Source organism: Schistosoma mansoni (assembly GCF_000237925.1).
Source record: "Schistosoma mansoni, WGS project CABG00000000 data, supercontig 0196, strain Puerto Rico, whole genome shotgun sequence".
Taxonomy (NCBI): Eukaryota; Metazoa; Platyhelminthes; class Trematoda; order Strigeidida; family Schistosomatidae; genus Schistosoma; species Schistosoma mansoni.
Window position 1 is genome coordinate 87,865 of NW_017386073.1, and position 13,312 is coordinate 101,176.

General features: G+C 34.8%; 2 protein-coding genes across 3 annotated transcripts in view; one reads left to right on the forward strand and one right to left on the reverse strand.

The window, feature by feature from the left end:
* Positions 1 to 13,312, reverse strand: part of Smp_174270 (hypothetical protein) — a gene marked incomplete at both ends in the record, with an annotated part of 49,019 nt that overhangs the window by 3,066 nt on the left and 32,641 nt on the right. Inside the window, 4 exons of one of the 2 annotated variants that reach the window (XM_018793754.1) lie at positions 2,920 to 3,155; positions 5,077 to 5,335; positions 9,333 to 9,406; positions 10,201 to 10,490. In XM_018793754.1, the coding sequence (XP_018647114.1) occupies positions 2,920 to 3,155; positions 5,077 to 5,335; positions 9,333 to 9,406; positions 10,201 to 10,490 (859 nt within the window). Of the gene's footprint in view, positions 1 to 2,919; positions 3,156 to 5,076; positions 5,336 to 9,332; positions 9,407 to 10,200; positions 10,491 to 13,312 lie in introns of those variants that run through there. The other variant, XM_018793765.1, reaches the window with a different exon arrangement.
* Positions 1,649 to 1,699, forward strand: Smp_174280 (dynein heavy chain, putative; the record flags this gene model as incomplete). Its single annotated transcript, XM_018793776.1, has 1 exon — positions 1,649 to 1,699. A coding segment is annotated over one exon (51 nt), but the record flags the coding sequence as incomplete, so codon positions are not given.

Sequence of the window (13,312 nt, forward strand, 5' to 3'; positions counted from 1 at the left end):
TCTATCCAGTCAGTTGTATTGTACAACTGACTGGTCACTATGATAGTAGCAGTGATATAGAGGATCCACCTAGGGGAGTTGGAAAACCCCAATTCCAAACCAATCGTGCACATAGGCTCCAGTATCCTAAGGGAACAAAAGGCGTATGAACCTATTGTTGGTCACCGCCTACCGTGGGACTGAATCTCCTCATGTTGCTCCACTGCCTTGTGGGTCAGACCTCAGGTCAAAGGCTGCGGGTGTGGACCCCTAAGAAAACCACCTGTCTAGGTTTTGGCACCTGTGCAGTATCACAGCCCTCACACAAAGCATCAATAACTGCTACTGTTCTCATTGTTATTGTGTGGCTTGTATGTATTTGGTGCCCCCTTGTAACAATGTTTGTGTTCAAATTATCATAATAAGGCAGTGATTTAGTTATTCCACAAATGTGGTTAGCCTAATTTCATTGACAAAGTTTCCAATATGTCATGGGACTTCATCACATTCAACGATCATTGATAATTGTAACTGGATTGTATATGAACGCTTTCATCTGTGACTTTACAAAATACTCATTGGTTATTTTCAATTAATTTTTTCCTCGCTTATTCTTCCAGTTATCTTTGAAATCACGTACAATGGATGTACATCCTGGTGTTCAATTGGCATTCGATGAAATTTTAAATCATTGATTATTGTTGATTGTCAGGATCTTCCCCCACTGACGCTTTGGACTGCGATTGATCTGAATTCAGCATGAAATATGTCAAAAGGGACTGATCAACTGGAGTCCTGAACATCAATAGGAAGACCTGAGCAACCAAAGCGAATGAATTAACGTTCACTCTATTGCGCAAACAAGTGGCTTTCTAGACACAGTAGTTAAGTGGATAACACGATCGTGTCTAAAGCGACCAATACTGGTTTCGAGTCCTGTAGTGAACATTAACTCTGGGGTATAAGCACATCTAACTAACAAGTCCCAAATCGGACGAAACACGCGTCCTGGATTCCACCGGTAGCTACCATCCATCTGTGCTTAAAGTGATACAAAGTTCAAACAAGAGATACAATAGTTGGTAGTTGTGAACTGTAATTATTAAGTCATTAAATTATAAAGATTGGTTTATGAGTCGGACATGTTAGGTTTGAAGTTACATTGACTATGGTTCAGACCGATAACCAAATAAATGATATTTATGTGGCTAAACTTCCAACAGACGATTAAATAATAATTCATGAACTTGATGCACATACATAATATTAAAGGTTGAACAATAGTGGACCACTGTAAATTATCAAGAAAGCAACTCCAGTGTACACTCGGAATAATAATAAACACTTCGTCAAATTTACTACAATTATTATCATGAATCGGTATCGATAGATTAATACAAGCGCTTGTGTGAACTGATACAAAACGGAATGCATAGAATATTGTAGTCTTATTGGTTATATAGTATGTATTCACACATAATTAATCTTGACCTTTTATCTCATGAATATTTGTTGAATGTGAGTGCTTTTTCATATTTGTTTGTCTATATTACCCGTTTTTGTTTGAAATATGTAAGCTCAGATACAAGATTCTCTAACGAGTTGGCTAGGATTGCCAATTTCAACACTATATTGCTACAATTATTCTCTTTATTTGTTTATCTATCAGTACATTCGCCTGAATATATTCTTCCCAGAAAATTTCGTGTTGAGCGTTTAATATCACCGTTATCCAAATGGGGTTAGCTGGAGTATGATGTACGAGTTTATAAGTGATGACAACCATACTGTGGAATCACGAAAAGTCACAGAGACAAAGAATTACAAAAATACACGAACACGGAGTAACGTTCAACACTGATAGATTAATGAGTAATAACCGATTTCCTGTTTGCCGAGTCATCACCAGTACTAATCTTATACTATCAAAGAAGTTACGAATGTGTCGATTGGTCCTAGTGACTCAACATCATGTGCACGTTACTTGGACGGATAAAACTAGATTAGTACTAATGACTAGACAAACATGAAATCGGTTGTCTTCTACTGTGTAAATATCTGTCCAACAGGATGTCAATAATGATCTAAATCGCTCAATGGTGATGTATATAACTGGTACATTTATTGAAGTCCAAATTTCACGGAGAGCATCAGTTCCGTCAAAATTGTGAAAATGTGCTTTGTTGGCAAGTGTGAAGTAAAATGGAACTAATCACCTCCAATCAGCTAATGTTAGCAGTGTTCAATAATGTGAAAACATATTCAAATTGAAAAGCGTAAAGATTGTTAATTAAAAATTTTGACAAATTGTGAACAGGTTTTCTGTTAAAATACACGAACAATCCTGCTCATAGAATTACTAAAACAAAAAACCTTATATGATGATTATTTTTTGTTTTTCCATAAATAATAAGACAAATAACAAAATACTTTGATGCGAACTGAAACAACATTATTAAAATATACACAAGAAAATTGTAAATTAACATTTATCCAGTCAATTATTATTTATAAATCTGACTAACAGTACAATTAGATAACAAATAGGCAAATTATTAAATGTATTATTAATTTTTATATACTTTATTTAGTCTACAATTATTTTAATAGTAGACCAATTCAGGTAACATTGAGTTTAGTGTAGTTGAAACAATTGTCTTTCGACTGGATAGATCGTACACAATCGAACTCTACTTAATTTTGAACAGCTAAGCATTATCCTTTACAAATAAATTGTATGATTCAAGCAAGAATACGTTAACTTTTCCTAAGTCAATGCAGCTGTATCATATTACTTCTATTAACTCTGGCAAAATATTTCTCTACGTGAGATAAGTTTTGTGATGATATTGTCCAGAATGACAATGAAAGTTTCACAATCATCAATCCACCTACCCAGTTTAGAGAATAAAACAGGAGACAATAAAACTAATTACTGACCTGGGAGTTTTAATTGTTAAAAATGGTACACTAAGTGAAGGATTGCGATGATTAGTGGAGGGTAACACGCATGCTGTTGGAACAAATGTTTTCGGTGGTTTACTTCCACTGCTAAGCACTGGAGAAATAGAAAGTTGTGAAGTATGAAATGAAGAAATGCCAGGCGATGAAAAAGATGTCGTAGAGATAGTATGATAATGATTTGAAGGATAATAAGAACTGGCTGATGATGATCTCTATAAAGAATACAAAAAAGTGTTATTTTGGTAATATATGTGGATCTTTCTTTCAGTTAATAAATTATAGATCTCAAATACATTAGAAGAAAGGTTTTATATCAAAACAAATAGTAATCAATAGATTTGATACTGTGAAGTATTCTAATTCTAAATACAGACTCGATTATTGTTTGAGTGACAGAAATAGAAGACATCAAAAATCTACCAATATCGCAAAATGCTTATTTTCGCCTATATCCATGCTTGTATTCTAACTACTTAGGTCAATAAGTAATGAATGTATGATTACAGGTGTCCATGTGTAGTCAATCCTCCTACTGAGCTAGTTCAAGTTAGCTTCTTTTGGCATATGATCGTCCTGTGCGAATCAACTCGATATTCTCATTCCCTTCAAACAATCAAAATGTATTCTACCTAACACTGAGTTCAGATAGCCACTGGTCTACGAAACGCGGTAGCAGATAAATTAGCCAGCTGACGAGTCCCAAACAGGACGAGATTCGTATCCTGGGTTTCACTGTTAGTCACTATCTAAAAATCCTAATAGCAAGAAAAAGTAAAAAAACGAGAAATTCTTGAGTGTTCATACATTTATTCAGTGAATGAATCCTTTTCAACGAGTGTACTTTAAAAGATGTACATTACATAAATGTATATCAAAACAAATCACATACAATTTAGATATATAATCATTTATTCATTGATCTGGAAAAAACTGGGATGATTTATGAATAGTGAAATGAATTTTCGTGGGATTTTCAACATTAATAACAAAAGTAAATAAATCATTTGACCTGATAAAACTAACTAATCATCATTAATTATCGGTAATCTCATACAGATTCAACTGTAGTTGTCTAGTTGCCAATTTCTCATACATAAACATTAATCATTAAAATAAAATGAAGCGTGATTTATGATTAAGCTCACCGCCACCATCCCCCCCCCCGAAAAGAAAATCCAGGTTACACTACTACTTATGAATTATCAGAAGGAGGTTTGTGGAAATTTTAGTAATTTTATAGTTGAATTGTTCTATAAAAATAATGATAAACAATAATAATGATAATTACTTTGGTCAACAATGGGGATATAAAACGTGTGGGTGTTGACCTAATCATAATTATTTCTAAATAGAAGACGAATAATGACTTAGTTAATAGAAACTCGAAAATATTCACGAAATTGTCATATTTGTAATAAACGGCTCTCTCTATCTCTATCCCTATGTCTGTCTCTCTACAGAAAAAAAATCTGGACGTAAGGCGACCCAAAAAACTAAATTTTGGTTTTCGCTTGCTGCTACTCAGAGATTTAATGATATGGAAACAACAAATTTAAGGTCAATCTTCGTACTAAGAATAAATATCTTATTAAAGGATTCAGCAAATACATGAACAAGCGACGATAGCGACTATTCTGAAGAGATCGTTCAAAAAAAGGTGCAGAACGTAATATATTACTGCAGAGGTTAGGAAGGTTGTACAGAAAGTGTTCCCTGAATATCAAACTGAATGGGTTTTTTTTCTATAACCGTCTGATAGTGAATATCGGTAACAAAGACAATTCCTGAAATTCGCCACATTTATGTATGCTTTACACATTCAACTGATCCAGTAGAGGCTGTTATCAAGACCGAATAGTTCAACAAGACGGTCATCGTAACATCAACTATCACATCCGGTAGTCTTGACTTAATTTCGTTGATGTTAATTCCATTGAATAATTATTAAGACAATAGATCGTAATTAGGATAAACACACAATTCAAAAATACGTGATGTGGTCAACTAACAAACTGAAAACAGAACAACATACTACACTTTCGTAACACTTATAATCAATGAAAAGAAGCATGATAGAAAGAAATACAATATAATTCCAAAGAAGATGACATGACATGCTTTTAATATACTTACACAATTTGAAGTATTTCGATTCAATTGTGTATCCAATGTTGAATAAATGAGGCGATTATTGTTCTCTAACCAATTCATCGATCCTGATGTATGTGTTGATGATGATAGAGATGAAGTATGAATGAATTCATTCGAAGTAGCAGTATCTATTACGACCATAAAAGATTGATTAGCTGGCGACTGAACAGATAAAATGGTGGATGGAGAGTGGGCTGAACTTGAATTAATCAACAGTGTTGAAGATATTGATTCTTTATGACTATATAGTGTCAAAAGATAAAGAAATTGTGCAACATATCGGCCAATTGAAAGAAATGAAACACTTAACATTATAAACAGAAGTTGACAGACTACTCTATCATTGATCAAAGGTAAAGGTTGGTAACTGAAGTTAAAATAAGTCGTGTGTCGAAAAGCTAGATTTAAACAAATAGAAAGATTTTCCTCCTTTTTATTAATAAGACTGGATAATAACCTTGGGGACAGATCAGCAAATTAGTAATCTCGATCATTTATGAAAGTTTTTTAACCAATAATTAGCTACATGAGAGTAATTCGATATCTTTGGAAAATAACCCGTATAGATATATCATTTAAATCGAGACGTCATTTTTTTGCCTAAGTACATGGGAAAAAGTGAGAATTCGCTAGGAAAAAAGAGCAAAAACACTTCAGTAGGTAAAATGCAACAAATCGTCTTGGATATTGGATGACAATAGTTACCATTATGCTAAACACTAGCTTTGAAAGTCTTAGACTACATTGTATGTCTAGTATTGAATACATTCAGTTTATCAAACACAACGTATAACCTGGTACATGTGCACAGGGGTTCAAGTTGCCATAACCCATTTTACACAATGATATGTTGTCAAGACTATTAGAGGTAGTAACTAATCTGCGATTTGACTCTGCATTAGCCAATTGGCTATAGACAATATCAGATCTGAAATCAATATTTATCAAAGTCTAAATTGCTAAATCTCAATTTATAACAAACAGATAAACAGAGAATTGACTCAAGAATGCAATTAAGTTACTGTCATAGATTTTAATGTATATAAAATCAAAATTTAGTGATACATAAAGCGTAATAAATCTTTAGGACATTCAATCTTTAAAATCCAAAATACTGAGAATTCATGTTCCCAGATATTTCACCAACTAAGAAGGTGACTTAAATCCGGACTATCAAGGAGTTATTTAACACCACATAGCTAATAAATTGATCATTTATCCGACAATGGTTAGGGTCAAATTATATGGGAAATAATATTGTTTATCACTGAACACGCACATGACCATATAAAAGCAAAGAAAGTGAACATATAACAATAAAATGTGAAAAAAGTGTCTATATAATAGAATACATCAAAATTTGTCTATTACTTTAAAATCCAATAAACAATATAGTAATCTTACAAAATATTTATAAGATATTATCATTGCAAAATAATATGACAGTAATAATGAAACACTACTAAAAGATTGACAAGAATAACAGTGTTGTCTTTGTAAGTATATATATATATATATATATATATATATATATATGTATATATATATAATGCTAGTTGCAACCAATGACTATTATGAATGAAATCAATGAGATACGAATTATCTCTGGACTTCAAGCAATAACAATGAAATAATACCGTCTAAAAGAATAGATTGAATGTATACATTGAAAGATATCCGTAATGAACTAATTACTATTACTAACTAATACTAAGTAGTGTAAGCATAGATGGATAGTGGCTAGCAGTGGAATCCAGGACGCGCGTTTCGTCTTATTTGGGACTCGTCAGCTGGATGTACCTGCACCTCAGAGTTAATGTTCACTTTGGGACTCGAACCCAGTACCTTTCACTTCAAACGCCATCGCGTCATCCACTTAGTTACTGAATCCTGATAGCCACTTGCTTGTGCAATGGGATGAAGTTTAAATCCACTTAGTATTGTTTGTTTAAATCTTCTCATTGATGCTTAGGACTGCAACTGGTCAGTCTCTTATTGGCATATGTGCATACTGTGCGTATTGCCTCGATATAGCCTTAAGTAGTGTGTATGGAAACAGAAAAAAAAACGAGGGACGAAATTTAAAAATTATAGTAGTTATATGATAGAATTAAACAGTAATACTCTTGAGAAACGTATTGTAGAAGGGCAATAGAATCATCACTACATGTCAAAAATATGTAATGTGAAAAAATCTGTCGATTGCTGAATTGCGCTACCATAGAAGTAAGTTAAATAGCCTAAGGAATGGTAAACTAAAAAACAGGGTAAATCAAGTTCTTTAAGAGGTTAAGGACTTGGAAATTGTTAGTCGGTCATGAGCAACGTAGAAATCGGGAAATATGTGTATCGGTTCAAGTTGTCACAATAAATCATCACAGACGGATGAAATATAAGTTTAGTAGGAGTGGTCAAATCAACAGTAGTAGTAGAAAACATTAGCCATAGACAATATGATTAGAGAAAGTGAAATAGCGCAGTAAAAAGTATGAGGCAATCCCAAAAGCTAAGATTTAGGATAAGGTAAATAATGAGTAAATCTACTCCACTGAGATCGATTCTGAGGTATGTTAAACAGCATCTTTAATCATTGGTTATGGTAACCGCGTGAACCTCCGACGGAAACTTGATTTGTCCTAGCTTGAAACTTGATAACGATGCACATCTATCCAAGATTCATTTATAAACTCCCTATTTATGATTAATTAATTTCTTGTCAATATAACAATATGTATGCTCACTAGTGACTGGCTGTAAGGAATGTTTCCTCGAGTTCTAGTGGGAAGCAGTGACCAGTGGAGTTCAACCAAGTCTGTTGTAGAGATATCAACTCACTGAAGACTATTGGTGAACGGTTGCTCAACTTCGTGGATCAGTTGAAGTTAGACATTAACACCGTTGGATGCCAGCTCAGTGGTCTATCGGTTAAGTGCTTTGGCGCGAAGCTGGTAGGTCCTGGGTTCGAATCTCGCGGGTGCGGGATCGTGGATGCGCACTGCTGAGGAGTTCCATAATAGGACGAAACGGCCGTCCAGTGCTTCCAGGTTTTCCATGGTGCTCTAGCTTAAATTGACTCATGATTTCAACTATGAAAATATAACAATATAACTACTTATTATAAATGTATATTAAATTGGTTTACATTTACAGTTTATACATGAATGATTAAAATATTCACTCATGTTAAAATCAATTCATTCGTTTAAATTTCTGTACATCTTCATTGTAAATGGTTAATTGTTGTCAGAATTCACTTTGCATTCATAAACTTTACTACCAAATAGTAAAACGAATAATCCATTATGATTTAACTGTACAAGATAATTTGAATTTAGTGCTTTTTCTATCCGATGATTTCAATTTGATCTATGGTAGTATTTAAAGAATCTGTGCATTTTTCTAGATTACATAATTCTATGATATAGTAAACAATATAGTATAATCATTTTTTGAAATTGAATTTAAAATGTTATAAGTGAAAAAATTTCCTCATTCTTTTTTAAGAAAAGACATATGACCTAAATTGACCATATTATGATCCGATTTGATTTGGATAATCCAATTTTATCACACAGAAAATAAGACTAAGTGGTAGGTAGACATGAAATTCTGTTTAAGATCATTCCTTAATGTAAATTATGCAAATGTTAAAAGCACTACAAAATCTCATACTGATAATAATCATGTGCTTGTCAGAAACTTGGAGTTCTAGTGAGAATCCATGAACAAGTAAGGTCTGAGGCAGTTATCCACTGAATTTGGTGGGAGATAGTCGAACGGTAATGCGAATTGATCAAAGTTAGACAAGTAAACCATTGAATATGGGTCCATCGATTTACAGGTTAAGCGCTCGCAGGGAGAGCGACGGTCCTAGGTTCGACTTTCTGTGGTGGCAATTTGGATGCGTATTGCTGAGGAGTCTCATATAAAAGATAAAAACAAGTGTCAAATGTTCTGCGCTTTCCAATAGTTGCTTAGCTAATATAATTCAGTAATGTGAACTATGAAAATTCCGTTTAATCAATGAGTGACAATCAAAAGAAAGCACGAGCTGGTCTATGCTATAATATTTACATACAATTTCAGATTTGCATTTAATGGAAATAATATCAACAATGATAATAGTACATTATTGCATAGAAATGCATGTTTTACAGTTCTACTACTATAACAGTTCATTTTGAATGTAAGGGTCGTAAACAAATAAACAAAAAGACAGATATTACTAACAAACTCACTGAATTGATTGAGTATCACTGGATGCTACTGAACTTGTTGTCATAACCTCACTCAGCTGAGTAAACCGAGATATCTACAAAAAAAAGTATACACATAAAAATTATGGAATATGCTACTAATGAAAAGTAAGTCTACTTAGAAGTTTATATGTTAGTGGGCGGGTAGATCAAGGATAATTATTTCAAAATTCCGTAGAATGCACTGAATAAAACTCAAAAAACGTTTTAGAATAGATGAATGAAGACTATGAGTGAAATCTAGAACGTACATTTCGTTATATTTGCCAATCGTCAACTAGATGCACTAGCATTCAAGTACTGATGTTCACACCAAGACTCGAACCCAATACCTCTCATTTCAATCACAAACGAGATATCCAATGATCTACTGAGCGCAGATAACAACTAGCAAGTCCAACAAGTATGAGGTTTCTACCCTTATTGAGGGAGTTTTGAACCATCCCGTTGTTGACATTCAGGACTGAAATTTGATCAATGTTTACTGGGATATGTGCATCACGTGTGGGTCTTCACGATACAGCCACTTTGTCTTATCTTTTAGCACAGATCTATTGTGATTATCAGTAGAGTTAAATAACTTTAAAATGTTGGACTGTGGTTACACTGAGTAAATAACTCAAATCTAAACTATCTAGTAGAGGGTTCGAACCTGGTTTTACATAAATCTGCTTTAACAACTCTTATCATTTATCATTATACGTTATTGAGATACTCAAATTAGACCAAGAAGTGTATCCGAATACGTCATCTGATAACACACTTCCTGTTAAATAATAACAATGAGAAAACTGCCATCGAAGGAGAAGATGACTAGTTTCAAACTACTTCATTAAATTTTGTTACTTACAGATAAACGATCATCGAAACTGTTCGATTGACCTTTAGGTCGATGACATGATCTTGTAAGGAAAGTATTTTGTTCAAAATTGCCACGATTAATAATATTAGTCTTATGATGACGTTGATAAATGGTAGTATGGGGAGATAATTTTCTCATTCCAGATTTTTCTAGTTTGGATGTTGATAAAAAACTTTCATTACACAAACTATATTTTGATATGGATGGTTCATCATAGATATTATTATTACCGGTACAAGCTGATGCATCAATAAATAGTCGACATTGTCGTTCATTTGCTAAAAAATAATAATCACAACTGTATGGCATATACATATGTATATTTATTTAAATTGAAGAAAGGAAGTATAAAAATATTCTTAAAGTTTACAGATAAAGGTAATTCTCAGGAAAAATTGCTCGAATTTACTACGAAACAGCCATCCACTTAATCCAGGTTTTGAATGGCGGTCTATATAAGATCAGTTCGCGATTTAAAAACTAGGAAGATTCTATCATTTGCACAAAACTTTAGACATATATTTGTCTAAATCGAAGGCAGATTGAAAAAGGTCTTTAAAGTTTACGGATCGAGGTACTTCTTATGAAAAACTGTTGAAAACAATTTTACATGAAACTTTACACGTCGTTCGTACATGGAAGTTAATTGTTTGTGTAAACATTTTCCAAAAAAGGAACTCATAAGTATATTTAATACAGCTCCGTCACAATCGACACGATTGAACTCCACTATTCACGGCTTTCCACTAGAAATTCTTTCTGAAGTTGCCCACAAATGAGCATATGATAATTATCAGCATGGGGTTGTGAAGAAACCACGAACCGGTATAACAAAATCTAACACCAGGGTCTTCTAATGCAGGTGTCTCATTTAGAATGAATAAACGTTATATGCACACCGATAGCACATAGGTTTGCACTTACGTATCCCGTGATATAAATATAGGTTGCTGGTCACCACTCCCTTTATATTTGCTATCTTTTTCTAGCATTTAACTCCGCCTGTAACTCTTCTAGGGCTACTGACGGTCCCAAGATCGGGTAAGGAGGGATTGAGAGTAGAATCGGCAACCATATCCCGTAGAAAACAACCTCGCTAAAAAGAACGTTAACCAGAATAAACAATCTAAACCACTTAAACTCTACCCTACGCGTTGAAGGAAGGATTATGACGCTTCATGATGAAAGCCGAGGTTCTTAAAAAGTCATGAGGCCGATGCCCATTCTAACAACAACAGCAACAATTTTCATAGGTACATGGAACGTCCGGACAATGTGGGAGACCGGGAAGACCAGTCGAATAGCAATGGAAATGAGGAGATACAAATCGGCAGTACTTGGAATCAGCGAAACCCATTGAACACAAGCTGAACAGCCAAGGCCATATACGGGAGAAATGCTGCTGCACTTCGATCACGAAGAGGAAAATGCTCCACACACTCAGGGATTTGCTCTAATGCTGTCAAGAGAAGCACGAAATGCACTTGTAGGATGGGAATCTCACAGATCCAGAATTATCAAAGCATCATTCAAAACAAAGAAGGAGGGAATCACAATGAATGTTATCCAATGTTATGCACCCACCAATGATAGCAACGATGACGATAAAGACCAGTTCTATGAGAAACTGCAATCAATCATAGCTAATTGCTCAAGAAAAAACCTCACCATCCTAATGGGAGACCTACATGCTAAAGTCGGAGTGGACAACACAGGATATGAAGATATAATTGGACGACATGGACTAGGAGAGAGAAATGAAAATGGGGAGAGATTTGCAAATCTATGTGCATTCCACAAACTGGTTATAGGCGGCACAATATTCCCCCACAAACGCATACACAAAGCTACATGGATCTCGGCGGACCACACCACAAAGAAACAGATAGATCATATTTGTATCAACAAAATATTCCGAAGGGCAATGGAAGATGTGAGAACCACGAGAGGAGCTGACATAGCTTCAGATCACCACCTGGTTGTGGCCAGAGTAAGACTGAGGCTAAAGACGCATTGGACAACTGGGGAAACAGCATTACAAAGGTTCAATACAGCCTTCCTTCAACATACTGACAAACTGAACCAATTCAATATGATTCTCAACAACCGGCTCCAAGCCTTACAGGATCTACTGAAAGAAGAAGAAACCACTATGGAGGACAACTGGAAAGGGATCAATGAAGCACTAACTTCAACGTGTCAGGAGGTTCTGGACCGTAAGAAGCATCATCATAAGGAATGGATCTATATCGAAACCTTGGTCAATATTCAAGAAAAGAAGAACAGGAAGAAAGCAATTAACAACAGCCGAACCAGAACAGAGAAAGTCAAGGCATGAAACTAAATACACAGAGACAAACAAGCAAGTGAAGAAGAGCATAAGAGTCGACAAGCAGAAATATGTGGAAGACTTAGCAACGACAAAAAAACATCTGCAAGAGAAGGGAATATGAAACAACCATATGATACAACGAAGAAACTAGCACGGAGATATAGTAAACCGGAGAGACCCGTCAAGGACAAAGAAGGAAAGACAATCATTGAGATTCAAGAACGAAGGAAAAGATGGGCAGAATACTTCGAGGAACTGTTGAATAGACCGGTTCCATTGAATCCACCGGGGATCGAAGAAGCACACACAGACCTTCCTATGGATGTCACTTCACCAACGATCGAAAAATTCAGGGTGACCATCAGACAAAACGGCGGGACTTGACAATATACCAACTGAAGCACTGAAGTTAGACACTGAAGTAACAGCAAACATACTATACCTCCTATTCAAGAAGATTTGGAAGTGTTAAATCTTGTGGCCGATTGGATGTCTAGTTAATGTGTGACTTGATGAGACCGCCAATCAGGGAGCAGCGAATTATCGATTGGAACAGTGACACACGAAACCGTACGAGCAGTCTAGAGCGCTAACCGGTCCTGCTTCTGCCTAGCCCAGCCACTTAAGTCCAAAACACCAATAACAGCCTCTGAAATATGAATCATTATTCACAAACATACTGGGTTTATATACCAATCAAACAGACCACATCATACCATAAAATAGAAAATAACATTTGTACAATATTTAGCCAAATATGGCTGTGAA